The sequence below is a fragment of the Culex quinquefasciatus genome, chromosome 1 (genome assembly GCF_015732765.1).
Source record: "Culex quinquefasciatus strain JHB chromosome 1, VPISU_Cqui_1.0_pri_paternal, whole genome shotgun sequence".
Lineage (NCBI taxonomy): Eukaryota > Metazoa > Arthropoda > Insecta > Diptera > Culicidae > Culex > Culex quinquefasciatus.
Genome location: NC_051861.1, coordinates 71847470 through 71871437, shown reverse-complemented (window position 1 = coordinate 71871437; position 23968 = coordinate 71847470). Strand labels below are relative to the sequence as shown.

The 23968-nt window shown below is 41.1% G+C and overlaps 3 protein-coding genes across 4 annotated transcripts; 2 read left to right on the top strand and 1 right to left on the bottom strand.

The window, feature by feature from the left end:
- Positions 1-249: 249 nt before the first annotated feature.
- On the top strand, positions 250-17018 carry LOC6034476 (neuropathy target esterase sws). Of its 2 annotated transcripts, none has more exons than XM_038266995.1 (11): positions 250-645; positions 820-901; positions 6590-7707; positions 7763-7992; positions 8051-9047; positions 9118-9393; positions 9461-9647; positions 13616-13732; positions 15946-16157; positions 16232-16443; positions 16505-17018. In XM_038266995.1, exons 1-11 carry the CDS (start codon positions 547-549, stop codon positions 16824-16826), a joined length of 3852 nt encoding a protein of 1283 aa, XP_038122923.1. In that variant the 5' UTR covers positions 250-546; the 3' UTR covers positions 16827-17018. The 2 variants fall into 2 exon arrangements, with proteins under 2 accessions (XP_038122923.1, XP_001844786.1); XM_001844734.2 differs by lacking the exon at positions 13616-13732 and adding an exon at positions 9956-10072.
- Positions 17019-19372: 2354 nt separating this feature from the next.
- Positions 19373-21164, bottom strand: LOC6034475 (paired box protein Pax-7). The gene is given in 4 exon segments (XM_038265076.1): positions 19373-20125; positions 20157-20771; positions 20774-20987; positions 21052-21164. Coding segments are annotated over 4 exon segments (1107 nt in total). The 5' UTR covers positions 21078-21164; the 3' UTR covers positions 19373-19873.
- Positions 21165-22561: 1397 nt separating this feature from the next.
- Positions 22562-23578, top strand: LOC6034474. Its single transcript, XM_001844732.2, has 3 exons — positions 22562-22687; positions 22751-23116; positions 23182-23578. Exons 1-3 carry the CDS (start codon positions 22676-22678, stop codon positions 23443-23445), a joined length of 642 nt encoding a protein of 213 aa, XP_001844784.1. The 5' UTR covers positions 22562-22675; the 3' UTR covers positions 23446-23578.
- Positions 23579-23968: the final 390 nt, after the last annotated feature.

The window sequence follows — 23968 nt, the reverse complement described above, 5'->3', positions numbered from 1 at the left end:
AGGCCGACACTACTGTTTTGGTGGCTTTTCCTACCGAATAAAAAATCAATCAATCAATTCAATTTACTATTTCTGAACCATTGATAGTCATTGGCCCAAGAGTGAAAGAGGATTTTTGCAGTCGAAAAGTCTGCAAATACAACATTTTTGTCTGTATAATTGGCATTGCTTCAGTCAATCCCTCGTTTTGTTTCGTTTCGTAGACGTCATCATTGAACATCATCAGGCAGCTTGTCAGTCATTATTTTTCTTTCTGTACAAAAACAATCCGCAGCTGCTGCGTATCAGATTTTTTCGTTCTCTCGAATAAAGCGAACAATAATCTCGGGAAAGTGCAAAAGTTTCACCAATTTTCGTTAGATAATCGCGGAAGATTAGCTTCGGTTGGGATTGCTTCCTATTTTGTGCGTTGATCTAGCAGAAAGAACTATGTGTCGTCCTTGATGTGTCAGCCAGTGCAGTGTGACAGTGTGAAAAACAGTCGCCATTTATCGCAGCTAAAATCTTTCCTACCTGGGACTGCGCCCCGACGGAGGAGCTGCCGATATGGACATCGTCGGGCTGGTCAAGCGGTCGTACTCCGATTACGGAACTATCCTGAAGGACTCGTGGTATACGATAATCGCAGAAGAGCTTAGAGAAAATGTGCGTAATGTTCTTTTTTTGGTTTTGATAGTTTGTAATATATTTTTTTCATCGGCTCTTCCGTACACATTACCCGCAAGTGTCGTCTGTGCTTTACACTTTATTGAATTTAATTATTCTGTGCATCCAGACAGGAGAATGAAAATGTATTCATTGAATTACGTTTCGTTACAGTTTGCCTGGTCATTGAGCTTACTTTTGCTCTTTATTGCCACGATTTTTGGCCTGTACTGCTGGAGACGCATCTACTTGAAAAGTAAGTTTTTATTTAGTTGCTTGTCATTGTTATTTTATTGAATATTCTACTATAAATGTTTTTATTTTGGAATAAAATAAAACAAGTAAATAAGCTTAACTAACGGTACAAATTCATCAAAATATCACTAAATGAAATAGAAGTAGTCGATAATCGATAATCGATTCTTGTTCAGTTTACGGAATATCTACATCTACGGATATCTAGAATGTTTTACATTTTCCACCTGAACGTTATTTAAAGGATTCTTTACTGAAATACAAATAAAATTATATATGCTTCGGAGAAAAATAAAATTAGAGTCGGTGGTCGTGATTAAGACCGGGACCGTGGTATAGGGGTAAGTGTGGTTGCCTCTCACCCAGTCGGCCTGGGTTTGATCCCAGAAGGTCACGGTGGCAAATTTTGAGACGAAATTTGTCTGATCACGCCTTCCGTCGGACGGGAAGTAAATGTTAGCCCCGGACTAACCAAAAGGTTAGGTCGTTAGCTCAGTCCAGGTGTAGGCGTCGTCTCCCTGGGTCCTGCCTCGGTGGAGTCGCTGGTAGGCAGTTGGACTAACAATCCAAAGGTCGTCAGTTGTAGAGCGAATAATTTGATTTTTTGATTGGTCGTGATGACTATAAGAACATATTGTTAATTAACCCTAGTATTGTTATATTTTAAATAAGTTCGAACTTTACAGTAACCAGAGATATACTCATCAATGAATAATATTACTCATCACAACTACGTGACACCTGCCTCATTTGTCATTACATAGTTTGGGCTGCACCTTACCTCAAACATCACAAAAGCTATAAACTTTAAAATAATTGGTAGGTTTGTGCGCAGCAAGCCAAACCTACATTTAAAACTTTGAAAATAACCCCTTGAACTATTTCTAAGTTTAGCTTTATTACTTGAAAGACCGCAAGGTGTTTTTTCTCAGTAAAAAATGAGAAGTAAAAATGTGACTTATTTTATGGAGTACATACCGTCCTTGGTGGCAGTGCGTGGCCGAATGGTTACGCTGTCCGCTTAGTAAGTGGATGATTCTGGGTTCGATTCCCATCTGCTGCAACCTTCCATCGGATGAGGAAGTAAAATGTCGGTCCCGGCCTTGGTTGTTAGGCCGTTAAGTCATTCCAGGTGTAGGAGTCGTCTCCATGCCATAAGTACAAACAACACACTAAACCATGCCTACTCCGGTGGAATCGCTGGCGGCGGTTGGACTCACAATCCGAAGGTCGTCAGTTCAAACACTGGGGTGGAAGGTTCCTTGGAGTAGAAAGAGGTTTGGGTGCTCTCCCCATTCAAGCCTTCGGACTCCTAGGTTCGAGCAGAAACTTGCAATAGAGACCACAAAAGACCCGGGGTCGTTAATGTGGATGGTTTGATTTTTATTTGACCGTCCTTTTTGTCGGCTTGACAGTCGTGGCGCACTGCCAAGCCGATAAAAAGGACGATTAACAGTCGTTAAAAGTTAAAAGAAATTATGGAGCACGTCTTTTATACATTTTCAAAATGATACGGTGCTTGTTCGGTATCTGGACGTTGTCTAAAATCGTAGATGGTGTAATTCACTCTTGGGGCAATGACTGTCAATGATGGGTCTGAATTTTGGGTCCAGAAATAGTAAATTGAAATGAAGAATAATTCACGATATGTAAAATGCTTCTATGGCCAGATGAACCGACTGTGGTCTTAGCCTATCTTTTGACAACCACAAAAAATGCTTCTACAAACAACACAAAGAAAACCGTTGTTTTAATGATACATTCTTATCCCCTTATAAACAGGAATTCTAGACTTTGTCTCAAGAATAAACTGTAAATTTATAAACAAATTTTCAGACCTGCCATGCTTTATGCTGTGCCGATCTGGACAAGCTGTTACTTAACCAGGAAGAAAACACTTCAAAGGATTCAGAAAAATTCTGAAAATGATTCTGAAACTTCCTCCCTGGTTCAGCACCAGTGAACTTCATCAATTAGCCGAAGTTGACACTTTGGATGTTATGTCCAATAAGATAATTGATGCATTTCGACAAAAATCATTGCAGTCTTCAGCTGCATTGATCCGCTCTTTATATAAATTATAAGTTAGTTTTAAGGTATCCCTTTTCCCTTGGTTTTATCCCTTATTCCCGAATCCCACTTTCCCGAATCCCATATCCCCGAAAATCATTTTCCCGAAAATTCCACATTCCCGAAAATCATTTCCCCGAAAGTGCCATTTCCCCGAAAATCATTTTCCCGAAATTTCTACATCCCCGAAAATCATTTTCCCGAAATTTCCACATCCCCGAAAATCATTTTCCCGAAAATTCCATATCCCCGAATGTCATTTACCTGAATGGCCATTTTACCGAACTGTCGTTTTCCCGAATTTACATATACCCGATTGATTATTTCTCCGAAAGTTCCATTTTCCCAAATGATATTAACTCCGTAGTAACAGTTCAATAGGGCGAATTTGCGTTTGTAAACAAGCAGTCTATCCCTTTTGCTCAAGTGACAGTTCACGTCAAGTAAGAGGGGGATAGACTGTTTGTTTACAAACGCAGATTCGCCCTATTGAAGTGTTACTACGGAACTTAGATATAAACTAAATTGTTTTTTGGGATTTTTTTTACCTTAATATCAAATTCTCCTGCGTGTGTTTTTAAACATGAAAAAAAGAAAAAACAAATAACCGTAGAACCATTAAAATTTCATCCAATTTGATCGATCCTGTTACGAGTAATGATGAAAAACGTAAAAAATATAGATTTTGCTCTGGGCGGGAAGGGGTTAAAGTAATTTGTGGGTTTTTACTCGAAGTGAACTTTTGACAAGGCCTTTGGATAACCGAGTCTGGACTGTATTTTGATTTTCAACTAAATGCAAAAAAAAGCGAAATGATCAATGTATTAAATCGACGCTGTCGTGCTATCTTGTCGTTTGTCGCTTTTTGACGTTCCGAGAAAAAAGCGTGTTAGTGTTTGACCTTTAATAAACGAAAAATAGAGCACGCTATGTAAACGATAACAAACACGTTTTATTTGGTTGACCATTCTGTGCATTGTCCTGAAATTTGTTTGAATTTGGTTGCTGAGGTTATAATTACAAACGTTCACGGTAGTCGGGCATGTACGTGTGTCAAACGCATTCTGATCTGAAACCTCTTTGGCCAGTTACAGCAATTTTCAGAGTGTATCAAGTTAGCACGAGACGACATTTTTAGGTTTTTATTGAATATCCCAGAATTGAAATCGAATTTTGGGTATCTATGTAGGTCAAAAGATGAGGCATTGTGAGCTGCACAAAATTGGCTTTCTTAATTCAATTTGGCCCAAAATCGACGTACGATAAGTTAGCTCGACTGCGACGAAATGAGAAAAATAGGCAACGCAGCTATTTAGATTTGTTCATTAGATATATGTACTTTGCTCAAGATGTTCTCCTTCTCTAGATCATTTGTCATAGTCGGAGTTTTTGTTGGATTCGGCGGAGTCAGTTCTTTTTGAAAGTCAGTTGGAGTAACTAAATATCAGAATTCGGAATTCGAATCCTTTAACTCCACAGACTTGGAAAATATTCAAAATTTAAGTGAAGCTGGAATAAAATGCTCGTAAAAAACTCGGAATTTTTTGAACGTTCAATTGTGAACATGATACTTCATTGATCGCCACTTTCCCGAACCCGGTCAGGCGGGTATGCCCGTTGTCCAGAACCGCGCGCGCATGATACTTCATTGATCGCCACTTCCCCGAACCCGGTCAGGCGGGTATGCCCGTTGTCCAGAACCGCGCGCGCGGTTCTGGGCAACGGGCGTACCCGCCTGACCGGGTTCGGGGAAGTGGCGTTCGGGAAAATGGTCGTTCGGGGATATGGTCATTCGGGAAAATGATTTTCGGGGATGTGGAAAATTAGGGAAAGTGGCCATTCGGGAAAATGGTTTTTAGGGGAAGTCGCCATTCGGGGATGTGGCCATTCGGGGAAATGGATTATTCGGGGAAATGATTTTCGGGTAAATGACATTTCGGGAAAGTGTCTTTTCGGAGATGTGGCATTCGGGGAAATGTCTTTTCGGGAATGTGGGTTTCGGGGAAATGTCATAGATTCTTTCCCTTTTGTACATGTAGGACCTCCTACATTTGAAATCACTGAATAGCGAAAGCTACAATATTTCATGAATAAATGAAAGTTGCTAGTATTTAAAATTGAGGTGAAAAGTAATCGATTGTGATTGGACACTCAATAATATTTCAACAAAATGAATGTACATGGAAGAGAAAAACTGAATAAATAATAATAATAATAATAATAATAATAATAATAAAAAATGATACATTCTGAATCAATATTTGAACGTTTTTCTAAAGCAAACATGGTCGGCTGGGAATGATACCTTTCAGAGCCTTAACTGAACTGGTTTCTTGAGTTTTTTTTTTTGAAAAGGTCCTATAAACATATGAAACAATAGCTTATAGGACCTTTTCGAAAGAACTCTAGATTTCAAACTGGGCGGTCGATTAAAAATCTAGAGTTTTTTTGAATAGGTCCTATAAACAAATAAAACACAATAGCTTATAGGTCCTTTAAAAAAAACTCTGGAAATAAAAAAAAACAGACAAACGTCAGAAACAATAACAAAAGAAAATGACCGAGTGGATGTTAAAATCAAGTTCAAAGTAAAAATCTTTTTTTTTTAATTTGTATGTGATTTCAAGTCACAATTAAAACTTCCATCATTGCCATGATTTTTCGTTCAAAGATATAAATTTTGCGCCCCTATCAATATTTTGACAAAATTTCTTCTACAAAATGTTTAGAATACTACCCCCCCTTGATTCATTTTGGTAACGATAATCCCATGCCTTGCGAAGTTATGGAAATCGTCATTAATCAATGATTGCCAACTAGGACGTCAATGACTGTACCACAAAATTATATAAATTTTGAAGCACAATTGATTTAGATAAAAAATTCCTTCAATGGCTTCAAGAAGGCAACAACCGACACATGCTGATTCATTTTGGTGCAGAAATTCGTTAAATTTAATGAGATACAGAGCATTTTAGAGTGATGATTATTTTTTATCGAAAATGATCAACGGCTTCACCTTAAAAGAAACTTAAAACAAATTAGAATAACTGTTATTTTAAATTATTTTACTAAGAAAATGTTGTACATCGATGGTCCACTGTCATTTTTGTTCTGCCCAGTTAGTGACCAGCCTTAGTCCACTTACCGAACAAGTACACTGAAACCCCGATGGTTTGACACCAATTTTTGTCGAACGAATGGGGTAAATTTTAAGACACCCTCTTTACACGGAGCTCACACACACTACCAAACGTTTGGTGTGATAGTGAGTGTGAGTCTCGTGTAAAAAGTGACAGTACGTCGCGCTCACGCACACTATCAAACTAAACGTTTGGTAGGGTGTGTGTGTGTGTGTGTGTGTGTGTGTGTGTGTGTGTGTGTGTGTATGAACTTCGTGTAAAAAGAGGTGTCAAACTATAAAGTGGCCCCGTACGTTTGACAACAGTTGGTAAATCGTCTTTCAAATATTGAAAAACATAAAGATTGGGCATTTCTGCCAAATGACTTCAGTTCATACATGTTTTTCTGACAATCCTGTCATTCGATGTTACCGTTAAAGTTTAGATTATTTGAATAAAAAAATATACTTTACTAAACTTGCCTTCACTTTCTCCAGAACTGCGCGACAAGGCCGCCCAGCTGCTGTTCCAGAACTATGACTCGTCCCAGCTGCGCTTTCGCAAGCGCGACAAGATGATGTTTTACGGCCGGCGGATGCTGCGCAAGATGAAGTCCATCTCGGGCCAGGCGTACGGCGGGCAGGGCCGCAAGCGGAAGGCCGTGATGCGGTTCGCAAAGCGGCTGCTACACATGCGCCGCGACAACGACCCGATCCAGTTGCAGGTTGTGGAACCGCCGGCCGAGTATCTGGAGGAAGCGGCCGAGGGCAACGACAAGGTTCCACCGGATGCGCTGTACATGCTGCAGAGCATACGCATTTTTGGTCACTTTGAGAAGCCGGTTTTCTTGAAGATTTGCAAGCACACCGAGATTATAAATTTAATTGCGGGTGAGTCGCTGATCAAGGTTGGTGACGCGGATGATAGCGTGTTTATCGTGCAGTCAGGACAGATCAATGTGTTTCTGAATAATCCAGACGGAAGTTCGATTGCGTTGAAGGTGGTTCGTAAGGGTGAGTCGGTGACGTCGTTGTTGAGCTTTATCGATGTGCTTGTGGGCAATACTAGTCAGTACAAAACGGTGACCGCAAGGGCCATGGAGAACTCGCAGGTCATCCGGTTGCCCATGTTCGCCTTCAAGGAGGTGTTTGACGAAAGTCCGGACCTGTTGGTTCGGGTGATTCAGGTCATCATGATTCGATTGCAGCGGGTCACGATCACAGCGCTGCACAATTATCTTGGACTGAGCACGGAGTACATTCAGTGTTCCTCACAACGCAAGAAGGTTTCCGTTCCGATGAAGAACAGTCCCGGCCATCGGCGCGTTCCTTCGGACGTCCAGATTCAGCCGTCGCATTCGTTGGTTGGCCAGCTGAGCAGTGCCAGCGAGATCCGGCCGGACATGTTGGCCGATTTGGCCGATCACATTGCCAGCCGGCGGACGTCGGCCCTGCCGAGTGAACCGATGGAGGAAGCGCTGATGAAGTCTATCGCCATTGAGGGGTTCCTCAAGGAGCTGGGTCTGCGGGAGGAAGACCGGCCTTTTATCGAGGACAACATTGTGCTTAAGGAGATTGCACCGGGGACAACGCTTACGCACCAGGCCAGAAGTGATGTAAGAAGGGGAAGATTTAACTTGGCCTTGAAACTAATTCTTGTAATTTTTTCAGGACGTCATGCTGATATTCGTCATCAGTGGCGGATTGACACTTGCCCAGTATCCGCAAATCAATCCCGGGTGCAACAAAAAGTTGGACAAGTCCGATAGTCACACAGTTACCATCCATCCGGGTGATGTCGTTGGAGGATTGGCCGTTTTGACGGGCGAAAGCAGTTTGTACACGATCAAAGCCAAGCACTATTCGCGGGTGGGACTGCTAAGCAAGGAAGTGATCTACAGGTAAGTGTTGATTTGTTTTCATTTATTTAAATTTTTTCATATGTGTTACTCTTTGCAGCATAATGCGGGAACGCCCAGCCGTAGTGCTGGATATTGCCGATAGCGTCGTGAAGCGTTTGTCGCCTCTGGTTCGGCAGTGTGATTTTGCACTGGATTGGAACTTTTTGGAGTCTGGTCGGGCGGTTTATCGCCAGGATGAGACCAGCGATTGCACGTACATCGTGCTGAATGGCCGTCTTCGGTCAGTCATCACTCACACGAACGGCAAGAAGGAGATTGTAGGCGAATACGGCAAAGGAGACTTAATTGGAATCGTCGAAATGATCACGGAGACGTCCCGCACCACAACCGTGATGGCCGTCAGAGATTCCGAGCTGGCAAAGCTGCCGGAAGGTCTGTTCAACGCGATCAAATTCAAGTATCCAATCGTAGTGACTCAGCTGATCAGTTTACTTAGCCATCGCATCCTGGGATCGATGCAGTCTCGATCAATTACCGGGAGCGCGTTGACGACAGTTCCGTTCGATACGAATCAGCAAATTTTGCATCGTTACTCTACGGTTGCGATCGTCGGCATCAGCGAGGACGTGCCGCTGACCGCGTTCACATACGAGCTATACCACTCTCTCTGTGCCATCGGTTCAACGCTGAGGTTGACCTCGGAGGTGGTGCGCAAAACCCTTGGTCCCCAGATCATGGAACAATCCAACGAATATCGGTTGACCAGCTGGCTTGGCCAGCAGGAGGATCGGCACAACATTGCGCTGTATCAGTGCGATCTCACGTTTGGTCCGTGGACGCAGCGTTGCCTGAGGCAGGCTGACGTAATTCTGATCGTCGGTGTCGGTGATCGTCCGCCAACGATCGGTAAGCTCGAGAAGGAGATTGACCGGCTGGCGATCAGGACGGCCAAAGAGTTGGTCCTGTTGCACCACGAGGGCGCTGCCCGACCGAGCAACACGACCAGTTGGCTCAACATGCGGGCCTGGGTGACGCGGCATCATCACATCCAATGTCCTAAGCGCATGTTTACGCGACGTAGTCAGTACCGCATTGTAAGAAAGTTAATTGATTCGATTCAAGTGTATCTCTGTAAACGCCTTTTTTGCGTGTGTTTTATTCCAGAACGACTTGTACAGCAAGGTGCTCATGTCAGAACCGAACATCCACTCGGACTTTTCGCGACTGGCCCGATGGTTGACGGGAAATTCGGTTGGGTTGGTGCTTGGCGGAGGTGGCGCACGAGGAGCGGCCCACGTGGGTATGTTCCGCGCGATTCAGGAAGCCGGAATTCCGATCGACATGGTGGGCGGCGTCAGCATCGGTGCATTTATGGGTGCCCTCTGGTGTTCGGAGAAAAACATCACTACGGTCACGCAAAAGGCCAGGGAGTGGTGCAAGGTAGGTTGTTGAGGCTGGTTCGTGGAGTTCATAAATCTCTACACCATTTTGTTTACCCAACTTTCAGAAAATGACCCAGTGGGGTCGTCAGCTGCTGGACCTGACCTATCCCATCACGTCAATGTTCTCCGGCAGAGATTTCAACCAAACCATCCACGGGACCTTCGGGGACGTTTGCATCGAGGACCTGTGGATTCCGTACTTTACGCTTACCACCGACATTTCAGCTAGCTGCGCGCGGACGCACACTCACGGTAATGTTTTACTTTCTTTGCAGCAGCACGAAACTGTTTTACCCTGTTGATGTTGTTTTTTGATTCCTTTGTCCCATGAAATATGTTCTGAGGGTTGAAAATTTCCGCGAGAACGAAAGCGTGCCGTCTTTTTCGAATGTCTCTTTCCATTTTTTCTTCCACATTTTTTAATGTTGTTGTTAGTTCGTTCGCAAAATTACAACCTTTGTATTAATTTTTCATTACATTATAAAATGACGTGATTACAATCAACAAAACAAAAATAATCATAACCAATGAAAACACGTTGAACTAAACGTTAAACACAGGGTCCCTCTGGCGTTATGTTCGATCGTCCATGTCGCTTAGCGGGTACATGCCCCCGCTGTGTGATCCGAAAGATGGACATCTGCTCTTGGACGGCGGTTATGTGAATAACCTACCAGGTAATTATTAAATCAACTATTTCCCTTTCGCATTTGTTTTTACCCACCACAACATCTTTCTACGCTCTCATGTTCACATTCCTCTTTGAGGGTAGTTTATTTTTTGTTAAGGGGTTACATACATGTAAATCGACACAAAAAAGTCGGAGGTTGGTGTGAGCACACACTTAATTTTATTTAAAATCTGTTTTCAAGACATTACAATATACATTTTCATCTATTATCAAAACAAATTTGAAGTCATTTGGTAGTACCCATGCCGAGATATAGCTATTTGAAGTTAGAAGTTTCAAAAAACGGGTGCCACGATATCTCAACACTGCCTTGACCAAATCTCAAAATTTCAAAATCGGACTTCGTCATGGACACAGGATAAGTCTTGATAGTCTTCACCCCGAATTTCAGCCATTTTAGTCCATTCCATCTCGAGATATCGTGGCACCTGTAAATCAACTCGGCGTTTCGAGAAAAACGCTCAGAAAGTTTGACAGTCCGCTTTGCGCACGGCAAAATGTTGATCTTAAAATCGTCTCTAACTCAGTTCAATCATGTATTATCTTCATGAAACTTCCTAGGGTGATTGAAAATCATCTTTTTAGTGGATTCAATAAATTGTCTGTAATATGAAATTTTGTGATTTTCTACATGTATATAACCCCTTAACTTCATTCGTTGATTACACTCTAAAATTTTCTTCATTTGCTTTCTCGATCAGTTTGTAGTCGTAGCAGTAGACGCTTCCCAGTGAAACACGCTAACAAATTGCTTTCGTTTGAAGTTTACAATAACAATTGACATTCACACATACACACCTAAACAAACACCTTCTAACAGTATATAACCATCTCAATTAGGTGAGGCTAACGATTGTTGTACTACTGTGACTATAGAGAGCTAAATGTTACGCACATCGACGCTAGTCACATTTGTCGCGCGCGCACACACCCACAAATTCACCGGTCAGAACATGACCGTGAAAAAAACAGTTCGTTTGATTCATCATTGAACGATATCAGTCGATTAAACTTATATTCGTCTTCAAATCAGATCATGCAGATCAGACCATGATCGCTCATACTATCAAACAAAACTTTTGGTAGTAAGTGTAAACTCTGTGTAAAGAGGGTGTCAAACTAAAAAGTTCGATAACAGTTGGTGTCAAACCATCGGGGTTTCAGTGTACTCTAATAGTTTACTTGACTTAAAACTACATTCACGTCTGTTTTTCTGAAGCCACTTAATTTTGATGTTTTTCAATTCGTCGCCATTTCATTTAAAATATCAAAGTTAAAGCATTAAAAGGAAGCGTCCTTTTATTACGTAACGCAGTTGGGTGGAAGGGTTCGAAGGCTGTGTTACGCTTCGTACAAAATAATAAAATTTGCATAAAACGAGGGGGTAGGCGCGTTACGTTACGCAATTTAGGATGCTCCCTAGCGCAAAGTGGATTTTTTAGCTGTCGAAAAATAGTTGGCACGAAAAGTGAAAATTTGATTATTTTTCGTGTAACAATTTTTTCACATTTCTAATATGTATCTCCATGTAAAATCCGCTTTTCGTGCTATTTATGCTATTTTTTTATTTATGAAAATGTATCATTTGCGGTCCGAAAAATCAGGGGGCAAAAACAATATTTGATCAAAAAACTTCAAAATAATAGAAGTCTAATCAACTGAAAACAATCTGAAATGCACTTTGAAACTTTTTTTCGCGCGAAAAAAAAATGATCTTTTTTTGATATTTTGGAAATTAATGATTGCAAAACAACTGGATAGGTGTATAATGCATTGTGGCTTGTAATTTATTTTTTTACCTTTTTCTGCCCTCCTCTCTTGACTTTCGTTAGAGTGGACATAAACTTCAATAAATATTTGCAACGGCCTAACTTTCCATTATTTTGTGATTTTTTTCTGAGTTCATGTACTTGTAAATTTGATAAAATATTTAAAAAAGTTTGTTAGGGTATCGTCGATTATTCCCGATAAAATTGTTGCGTACCATATCGTTATTGTCGGATAATAAAGTCAGATCCGTCAGATCGCCCAAAATCCGAAAAAGTTTCTCTCCTATTACGTGAAATTTTGTCTTAGATGACGTGAATGACAAAAATTAGTTTCTTGATCTGCATAGATTTCTTGTTTAAGGATCACTCCCTTGAAGATTATCGGGGCCGGCATTTACAAAGCGGATTCAGTGGCAATTTCATTCTGAACTTAATGTTAACATGTTAAGGTTAATGTTAACATTCCATAGGTCGCCTCCCTAAGGTATCGGGATAAGGTCCAGTTGGTGACGATACACTACCTTCCCTTTACTAAGCAATTGAATCTAGAAGAGAATTGATCACCAGTTGTGTTGGTCCGAGCCGGGATTTGAACTCCGATCTGCCGCTTACTAGTTGGGATCGTTACCACTAGGCTTCGTGGCTCGGTCCTTAAGCGGTATACGCGCATCGGAAGGAACCGGTCAAGAAAAATTTCAAATGGGCAGCAGCGGCAGCGGAAGCAAGCCAGTGAGGGAAGAAAAGCCCCAAGAAAACGCTACCTCTCCTTTGTTCTGCTGTTCGTAAATCTGTTTCTTGACCCCTTTCCTTCCGATCTCCATACTAGCCTTTAATTGGTAAACGAATCTTAAAATTAAAAATAAATGAAGGTAATTGAAAAAAATTGTGCGTATCAACAATTCCTAACTGCATGCTCTTAAATGTTGAAACTATATTGTTTTGAAAACCAAATAACCAATACCAAATGACCCCTTTGGTAATATCAGAAAAGCAACATCCTTTCGTGTGATCTCGGTAGCAAAGAGATCTGATCTTCAGTTCCCGAGTGAGTTAGAGTAGTGTATTTTGTAGTGGTACATTCAACTTTAACCTTCAAAACACCTGTGTCTATCACACGCTTCTTATCCGTTTTCATTTCCGTTCTAGCTTTTTTTTCTCTCTATGTCCCTGAAATATTGTTTTCCTTTCTTGTCCTTTTTTTCTAAACTGTGACGCGCACAAATGAATTCACACTAAAAGACACCACTTTGCATTGATTTTTTTTTGTTTTACATGAAGAACAAAACCTGTTTGCGCAGTACATTTGAGTAGCTCTGGTTGTCTCGACACACTCAACTTTTTCCGTGTTTCCGTGTATGATTTTTGTAAAATAAACCCGAAAAGGATTTCTTACGTTGGATTGCATTTGATGCTTGCTAAACAGAACTGGTGAAAGAAAGAAAGAAGAAAAAAAAACAAACGAGAGTAGTTCGCAAAAGACTACCCACGTCGCAATCGGAATGATTAATGCTCAGAACTATTTTGTAGGATAAAGTTTTTGTTCTTCTGTTTATGTTTAACTTCCGTTGAAATCAATGCGTCATCAATTGGCTCAGAGGTTAAAAATAAAATTGCGTCACTGCCTTCTTGCAATTGGTTCTTTTCAAAAAGCAAAATAATCTTGCAGGCAGCGCTAGTATTATTTCCCTTTGTGTAGTGTATCCTTGTTTTGTTTTCTTTAAATTGTATGCTAAAATGTTATTTGGATCAACACCACTTAGGGACACTGTGGCGTTATGTTCGTGCTAGTATGTCCGTAGCAGGAATATTCCCTCCTATCTGTGATAATAGAGATGGTCATCTACTGTTAGATGGTTGTTACACTAATAACGTTCCAGGTAAATTATGTGCCTTCTTTCTTATTAGTTCACTTTCCAGTTTACACAATCCTCTGTATACTTTGTATAATTTGTTTCTTTTAAAATTTATCTCTTTCAACTCGTCCGTAACTCACACCGCACTCGCGATAACTAATTCAAAGTAATTGGAAACTAACTTACTGTGTGCTGTGATTGTTGTCTGGTAAAAAGCTTATTATTTGGAGGTTAGTTTCGGATATCGTGGTACTCAAATTTGTAAAAAAAAAATGTTGTTGACTTCCTGCTCCGGTGGAATCGCTGGGTGCGGTTAGACTCACAATCCATAGGTCGTCAGTTTGAACCATGGGGTGGAAGGTTCCTTGGAGTAGAAAAAGGTTTGGGTGCTCTCCCCATTCAAGCATTAGAGCAGAAACTTGCAATAGAGACCACAAAAGACCTGGAGGTCGTTAAGGTGGTTGGTTTGTTTTTGTTAGTTTTTATTGAAAATGTGTCTCTAAAAAACTTGAGTTTTGGTTAGATAGAGCTGAATCTGTTTATATTTGGGTTATTCTCCGGCAACTCACACAGCAGTTGCCCCGACCCTCTTCGTTTTGCGTGAAACTTTTTCTAAGAGGTCACTTTTGACTCTGATTACGAATCCGAGGTCCGTTTTTTTTATATATCGTGACGGAGGGGCAGTACGACCCCTTTCATATTTGAACATGCGAAAAAGACGTGGTTTTGAATAATTTGCAGCCTGAAACGGTGATGAGATGGAAATTTATTGTCAAGGGGACATTTATGTAAAATTGGATGTCCGATTTGATGGCGTTCTCGAAATTCAGAAATAAGGTATTTTTCATCGGAAAATACCGAAAATACACAACAACAGTTTTAAAAACTCTGCTATTTTCCGTTACTCAACTGTCAAAAAATTGTAACATGTAATTTTAAGGAAAATTCAATGTGCTTTACAAATCTTCATTGACTCAGAAGGGTCATTTTTTCATTTAGATCAAAATTTTACATTTTTAAATTTCGTGGTTTTTCTAACATTGCAGGGTTATTTTTTAGAGTATAGCAATGTTCCACAAAGTTGTAGAGCAGACAGTTACAAAAAAAATATATAAGGGGTTTGCTTGTACCCATCACGAGTTATCGCGATTTTACGAAAAAAAGTTTTGAAAAAGTTGGTCGTCGTTGACCGCTGAAAAATATTTTTTTTCTGAATTTTGAGCACGCCATCAAATTGGGAGTCCAATTTTACATAAAAGTCTCTTTGACACCAAATTTTCATCTCATTACCGTTTCAGGCTGCAAATTATTGAAAACGCGTCTTTTTTTTGCATGTTCAAAAATGAAAGGAGTCGTACCGCCCCTCCGTCACGAGATATAAAAAAACGGACCTCGGATTCGTGATCAGGGACAAAAGTTACCTCTTAAGACAAAGTTTCACACAAATCGAAGAGGGGAATGATGCATCTACAATCATTTTCAGTAGACAAGACGTGTGTTAAAGTATCAAGATTTTTTTCTCATTGTATTTATTTGATTATTTCTGCCCCTAAGAATACAGTTTGAACAATGCACAGTGGTCCAGATCGCAAAATTAAGTGCATTTTTGGAGCTTTGGTATCATCATATGAGTTATTGCAAATAGAAAGGGGTAACTTTTGGCCTGGTTGAATATTAGGTTGGGTTACAATTAGGATGTTTTAAAAATATTTTTGGGTTTTTTTGTCTTCTAAAAAGTTGCTGGGCTTGCCAATCCAAGCAACTCTGTGGAAAACACCAACATTTTCAACACATTCCATGCGATCTAAGCCTTCTACGACCAAATTAAAAAAAGTATCTAAGCAAAGTTTTGGAGAGAAGTGAAGATCTGGCACTTTAGTTTTAGTTTTTCGAAAAGTCTTTTTGGACTAATTGTTTTAAATACATAATTAACAAAGGAAAGGCATAAACAAGAACATGTCGACGTAATCGTGCTATCTTTTAGTTTGTCGCTTTTTGACGTTCCGATAAAACGCATTATGTAAGCAAATGTAACCAAAAATTGTATTCGATAGAAATGTATTTTTACACCAAACTCCCAAATATCCACCCTTGAAACCGGACAACAATCACCGCGCAAGTCGCGTCCATCCGTGCACTGTTCTCACTATTTCAACACATTCTTGCTTGCCCTGCCTGCCCCCGAGATTGAACCAGATTTAATGCGTTCCATTTTCCATACTCCCAATTCGCCGCAGCGGATGTGATGCGTGGCCAGGGTGCAGCCCACATAATTGCGATCGACGTTGGCTCGCAAGACGACACCGACCTGACGGACTACGGCGACGACCTGTCCGGCTGGTGGCTGCTGTACAAACGCTGGAACCCGTTCACGTCACCCGTCAAGGTGCCCAACCTGCCCGACATTCAGTCCCGGCTTGCGTACGTTTCCTGCGTCCGGCAGTTGGAGGTTTGTGGGACTGTTGCTATACCTTAAGTTTGAGTTAGTTGTGACAAGATGTTTTCTTGAATTTCCCTCAACAGGAAGTGAAGAAAAGCGATTACTGCGAGTACATCCGGCCACCGATCGATACCTACAAGACGCTGGCGTTTGGAAGTTTCGACGAGATCAAAAACGTTGGCTTCGAGCACGGAAAGGCCTTCTTCGAAAACATGGCCAAATGTGGGCGCCTGTCGCGATTCAACCAGTGGAGCGTCAAGGACGTTCCCCAGAAGGTGACGCACTCTCTGAACGAGTAAGTTGTAGCAAAGTGGTTTATTTTATCTTACACTATTACTCATACATTTTTTTTTCAGATACTCCTTCATCGATTTGGCCCAAATTGTGTGCAAAGTGCCGGAGACGTACCCGGAGCGGGGTTACTCGTCCAGCGAGGACGACTACTACGACGGTTACGCGTCCGAACCGTCCACCATCCCGATGAACAAGGGCTCGTCGATGCGTATCATGCGGGCCGCCGGTTCGCTGTCGCTGTCCGAGAACGAGATGGACTCGGACGAGCTCGAATATCCGGTGGCGTTCAAAAAACTTCAGAGTCCAACGCCCACGTCCGAGCGAAACATCAGCAACAATAGCAGCAGCATTCCGCTGACACCGGAGCGGTCGTTCAAAGATTGAAAAGTTGGGATGGCAATCTCCTCAGTGATTCGTTTTACAAATCATTTTCGATTAGAATATTTTTACCACACCAAATCACGGTAGCTTAGAAACAGCAGTTTACGACAATAGATTCATGGTTCGCACAGCTCCTTTCAAATGTGTACGCTTCATGAAACAGTGTAAATAAAAACTTATTTTCCCTAAAAAAAATCCCATTTATTTTTTCATCGCTACTGAATGATTCATCAAGATACGACAAGACATCAAGACATAACTAATTAGTACCAACTAAAGCATCTGAAACGCGAGCGGATGCTGATAGCTGACTAATGCTTTACGATAACGAAAGGTCTATTCCCGTACTCGCAGAATGGCAAAATTCTGCAGCCACAAAAAGTATCTTTTCGCAGCGTGTTTCCGTACTATGGTACTATTCTGCAACTCTGTCAAAGAACTGTCACAGTGCAAAATTCTGCAGGTACGGGAATAGACCTACACCATATCAAAGGGTTAAATTGAGAACACGCACCGACGTATTTTTGCTGAAGACATTCCGTGCTTGGACTGACTGATACACGCAGTCAATTTTACTATGTTGAAAGCAGTATGGTAATTTTAACCCTCCAATATGCAGAGAAAGATCATGATTTCGTAATTGCCGCCATTCAATTTTGTTTATTTTACCATACTTCTACTGAAAAGCCACGGTTTAATTAATAAGCAGCATTTTTAGCAAATGTTCTTAAAATTACCATGGTCGGGCTTTGAGTGTACAATCTCAGCGTGACATGCATTAAAGAAGGCATTTTTGAAAGTCAAAACATAGGTGAGTAATTCTCAAAGAGGGGTTATAAATAGTTATCACGGGTTTACAAAAAAAAAGTTTTAAAAAAGTTGGTCCTCGTTGATCATGGCCGTTCACGATCACTCGCAACAGACACGGACGACGTAACAAAGAGAAACGCAAAAAGTAGCTTTTACAAAACTTGTTTTCGTAAAATCGCAATAACTCGTGATGGTTACAAGCAAACCCCTTATATATCAAAATTTTTGGAATTGTCTGCTCTACAACTTTGTAGAACATTGTTACACTTTAAAAATTAACCCAGCAAAGTTAGAAAAAAACACAAAATTTACAAAAAAAATGTTTTGTTCTAAATGAAAAAATGACCCTTCTGGGTTAATTCCCTTCTGGACCCTTCTGGTGTTAGATTCAAAAATTACATTAAATTCCCCTTAAAATGACATGTTGCAAAAAAAAAAAAATACAGTTGAGTATTGGAAGATGGCAGAATTTTAAAAACTGTCAGTGTTTTCTTTTCAATGGAAAATATGTATTTTTTCGGAATTTTGAGTTTGCCATTGCTGGGACTCGTGGTGTAGGGGTAAGCGTGATTGCCTCTCACCCAGTCGGTTTGGGTTCGATCCCAGACGGTCCCGGTGGCATTTCCCGAGACGAGATTTGTCTAACCACGCCTTCCGTCGGACGGGGAAGTAAATGTTGGCCCCGGTCTAACCTAGAAGGTTAGGTCGTTAGCTCAATCCAGGTGTAGGAGTCGTCTCCCTGAGTCCTGCCTCGGTGGAGTCGCTGGTAGGCAGTTGGACTAACAATCCAAAGGTCGTCAGTTCGAATCCCGGGTGGATGGAAGCTGAGGTGTAAAAGAGGTTTGCAATTGCCTCAACAATCAAGCCTTCGGACAGGGGTCGGGGTTCGTGTGAGTTGGTAGAGAAAACGAAGTAATTAATTTTAAGTGGCGCAAGGAAATTCACAAAAAAACTTCAACAGTAGAAGTTTGGGAGAGGTTTTCTTTTGCGTGTTTCGCTTCCTCTCTCTTCCGCGGGCGAAGAAATTTCGCAAGCGTGTTTTTTTTTGCGAATATTCCATCCCTGTATAGAATCGTTCCTTGTCAATTATTACCCTTATATAATAGAATCCAAATCTGATTGATAAACTGTTAAGTTGGGTGAAAGGAAAATACGTGTCGACTCGAGTTGCATTTTTTTGAACATCGGACAGTTATGCATAGAACGGCAGTGAAACATTCTAAATATCATGCTTCTCCATGAAAATTGTCACTTCCCAATGCTTTCCTGGAGACGCATGGTGTTTTAAGCTCGTTTGATGTTTGGTAATTTTCCGTTTGGTGCTCCCAATAATTTGCTGAAATTATTTTGATTTGATCAAATTCGTATCTGAGAGGGTTAACTTATAAGCACAAAAATGTGAGTATTCCGGTTGTATTGGTATCAAAAATATTGCACAGAATCAATGCCACAACTAGTACAAGCTAAAGCACAATTCAATTTCACCTGTGAAATTAACACCACGCTGTTGGATCCCATTTTGCCATCACAGTTGTGGCACACGCATTACAGTGAGAGCGAGTGATTTTTTTCTTCGTCTCGTGTCAGCGGCTCCTTTTCGTGTTGGCAACGGAACGGGACATGTGCAAAGCCAGGCAGCGGAAGCCATTCACGGCCCACACACACACACACATACATACACTCGGTTGGGACACCTCCACCTCCTCCCCGTTTGTACTTTCGTTCAAAAAGGCAGCTTATTGTTCTTTATTTCTTCGAACTTTATTCTCAACTAAAACAAAACATAAATTGTACTCTACTCTACTCGGCTATTCAAGATATAGGAGGTTCCACTGTACTCATTGATTGATTGAACACTGGGAAAGCCCGATCGATATAACGTTTTTTTCTTCATTGTCTTTTTTGGTTTCTCCTAGTCAACAGAATGGTTTAACGGTTTTCTGAAGGCATTTTGGCATTTTGGTAACTATTTAGTATTATATATTTTTTCATTAACGTAGTGTCGGCTTTTGCTCAATTTGACTAGATTTAATTGCATTCTCTATTGCTTATAGTTGAGGGGCTGACTAGCTTATTTAGGTAACACTGTACACCACAATTATCCAAACAGGTTTTAGGTTGTTCGCTTGAAATAAATGTATAACCACGACAGATCAACTAAGTTGTTGACACCGGAGAACTGAACTTTTCATTGGCACTTTGCCACCGCTATTTTGGCGGCCATCTTGAAAAGTTTTTCCTCAGTACTTGTCGTCATCCAGGTGGTCCAAACTATCCACGTTGATGTTGATGTTGATGGGTGGCTTTTCCAGGTCCAGCAGTTCCGAGGAAGACTTGTCCGTTTTGCACGACGACTCGTTGTGATGGTGGTCGTTGGCATCGTTGCTATCATTAAGATTGAAGTTGTGTAGATCTAAGCTAAGGTGTGCTTTCTCGTCGGCATCGAAGCGGGAATGTTGCTGTGTATACTGGTGCAACGGTAGTCCACTCCCGTTGGTTTGTATCATTGGGTGTTCACTGGGCGCTAAAGAGTCTGGTCCAGGTTGAACAGCGATTCGCTTTGAAGTTATCTATGTTAAACTGATCTACGTTCAAGAACTTCATTTCGTCGTCATACACTGATGTGGACGATGGGGGCGACGAGTTTATCAGACTGTTGATGTTGAGATAATGCAGCCCACTGTTGGTGTTCACGGAAGCGGACGTTGACGGACCAGCACTTCCTGCTGATGATGTCATGGTTGAGCCTATACTCGTAGCGTTGCACATAATCCCATTTATGTCGGTAAGCGTACTCGGAAACGTTGAAGTTGGCTTTCCACTTGAGCTGACCGTCGGGAAGCTGTTCCACTCAAAGGTCAAGTTTCCACCCCGTCCGTCCACCGGGTTGATGTGGTCAAAGTTTAGATTTAGGAACAAATTCGGCGATAATCGTCCCGGTGACATCTGCCCCAGGGACAACTTTCCCTCTGGATCAAATCCCGCACCTTGGGAAGTATTCTCCTGCAGGTTGAGCGACATACTGCCCAAGTTCATGTTCTGTCCAATGCTGTCGTAACCACCTACGCCCATACCAACTTCTTCAACGGGATTCCGCAAAACTCCCGAACTATTACTTCCCCAACCCCCGCTGGTCATCATCGCTGCACCGCAGTCACTAGGTTCCCCATCTTCCCGCGAAGAACCTTTTTCATTTTCCTCCATTTTGCGCGACGATTTTGGAACCACACCTGAACTCGTGCTTCAGTCAGCTCAATTCTAACGGCTAGCTCCTCGCGGAAAAATACATCCGGATAATGTGTCCTCTGGAAGGCCCGCTCGAGTTCCTGCAGTTGCAACGAGTTGAACGTAGTCCTACACGAAAAACGGAATCAATATTGACCACGTATTACGTAAAATCCTCAAACTTTCGACTAACCTGTATCTGCGTTGTTTGCGTTTCATGCTTACGGCGGGCTGGACAGGACTGACGATTTTCGCTGGGCAATCACCAGGTTGGACACCATAGCATCCGTACACCATTTGTATGGATTCCCAACCGCGCCGAAGGGTATTAGCTGTGAGTACAGACATCGCACGGACGAACAAACGGCCTTTCGCCTCCCAGGTTGGCGGCTTTGCCCCAGCCCTGGACGACACCTCGCGCGACCGATATCATATGTTTTGGCGTTTCAACTCAATTTCATCTGGCTATGTAAAACTGTAACACTTGAGGAGCACGTAGGAAATCCTCGTGCATAAATGGAGACGCATGGTGGTCGGCATAATTCTATGCGATTTGAACGCACCTGATACTTGATACAATTTGGAACAATTTGTCCATCGACCTTTGGTAACGCCAAAAAATAAAGCTGTTAAAGAGGAAAATTATTCGAGGGGAAATTGTTGATTCCGACATAACACCGCCCCTTTTCGCAGAGATGGTTCATTATTTCAAAAATTTTGGAAGGAGATGACAACAACCTCTTGAAGCATATTATTTACAACAAAAAATCTTTTTAAAGCACAAGACCAACCTTATATGAGACTAGTTGAGACTAGATCGTCATTTGTGTGCTATCTTGTGACAACGACTATTTAGTACTTTTCGAGAAAGTTGATTTTTAAAGTTTGTTGGTAAATAATTTTAAAACTATGAATGCTAGAGCCAAATTTTTTGAAGCAATCGGTTCGTATACTATCGCTTTACAAACGCTCCAAGTTTCAACTAATTTGGTTACACCAGTTAAAAGATACAGTAAATAATGTAAACAAAAATCTGAAAAGCACGTGGCACAAGTGTGCTCCGAAAGTAAAATTGTACTACGTGTCACAGGTGTGCACAGAGTTCTCAAATCAATGGTTTTATCGACTTAATCAGTATATTTTCATTAACAAAAGGTTGCATTGCCTTTAGAAAGTATGTGTGTACATTAATTTTTGAAAAACAAGAAAAAAATTCCCAATTTTCCAACAACATGTATGACGTGTCACAAGTGTGCACAATCATTTTGATGATAAATTGGTCTATGTCACAAGTGTGTATTGCGATATCCGGGAAACGGAAGCGAGTTTCCAAAATCGGGTTAAAGCATCTTGTAGTGTTTGTTAAAAGTATAGCAAAACGTCATCAATAACTCATTTTCGACCAAAATGGTCTATGTCACAAGATAGCACACAGCTGACGAGATGTTGATGAATCAACGATCTGAGTGTATATAAGATGCTTTATTGTTGTTATTTTCAATACGATTTATGAAGAAATATTCTATGGCACCTAGGAAACATGTTCAATAATAAATGCGAGAAATATTTGATTTTTCAAGTTTGAAAAAATATAAAAATGCACAATAGTGATGTCCCTGTTTCGCAGTAATTTTATTAAAGAATCATAACAGTGCACATTGTTTTTCGCTTCAACGTTATTTCAAAGCCATCATGTAAGATATGTCAATTACTTGTCTCATCTTTGAAATCCATTAGTAACCAATGGATACGGGTTGACTCCCTGTATCAGTATAAAAATAACCGACCACACATGAATTTCAGCCAGTTTATTAAGGATGAGACTAACGGTAAGAAGGTTGTTCTCCAGAAACCTTTTGCAAAAGGATTAATACGAGTTCCTTTGTGTTTAGATAATTTCAATATGCGCTACGGTGCTAGTTACGTGCCAAACACAGGGCAAGCTAAAGTACGGTGCAACACCACTTTTTGAAAACATCTTCCTTTCATCGGACTATGGCAACCAGAAGCTGTCCAGTGGACCGTCCATCAACTGCTTCCCACCAGCGGATCGAAACCACAAATACGAGTGGGCAGGTGGTTTCAATCAGGGACATATACTGGAAGAACTGCATCCGGAACCGAGAGGCGAAGACAACGGTGTTGATACCAGCGCGGAATCTGACGAGAACCAAATGGATAAACGCAGCGAAAAGGGACGGGACATGTCGTCCGATTTGTACGCCCAGTATCCATCATCATGCGCGTGTCAAACGAAGGTTTGTTGATAAACTTGAATTTCGTCAAAGTAATTTAAAGTTTTTTTGTACTCATTTAACTGTAGTACGAACTGCTCGATCTTGGCTACACGCACTTTCCGCGCTACATCGTAAACGCCATCTGCCAAAACCGGAACATCAACAGCCGTAAGTGCTGGCGTGGATCCCGCTGCAAGGAAATCCCGTACAAGGTCCGAGTGCTAACAAGGCGCAGCGAGGAGGACTCCAACGAGCAGGATCACCACGCTACGTTGTTGCCGGAAACGTTGCGGGATTTTTGGCGCTTCCGGACGGTGACCATTGCGGCGGCGTGTCAGTGTTCCATATAATTAATTGTGAAGAAAAGTGAGGTGCAAAGTTAAAACTAGTTTGGGGATTTGAAAAATCGGTGTGATTAAATTGCTTATTATAAAGAAGCATCTTATTAATAAAATTATTATTATAATACAAGTAGAAGATGAATAAACGCATTTTTATCCATGAAGGTGGTATTATGTTTCCGCACAATTAAAGTGACTAAAGTGAACCAAAAGGGGGTTCATTCGTCACTGATGAATTAAAAAGTAATGCCAATATGAGCTTAACATTTCGATGAAGTAGGTTCAGCAAATGTAAGCGTTTTCAAAAAATAATGAAAAATAATGTTTATAACATTATGCAAAACATATTCATTACTCATGCCTTTTACACGCTAAATGGTTTGCTGTGAAACGTTAAATTTTAGAGTTATATTAATATAGCTTTTATCAAAGATTGAATTTTCATGCACTATTTTCTATTATTGTAAATTAAAGTCACCCTACCGTACACATCAGAATCAACAATAAAATCATGGCCGGCAATTTCCCCAAC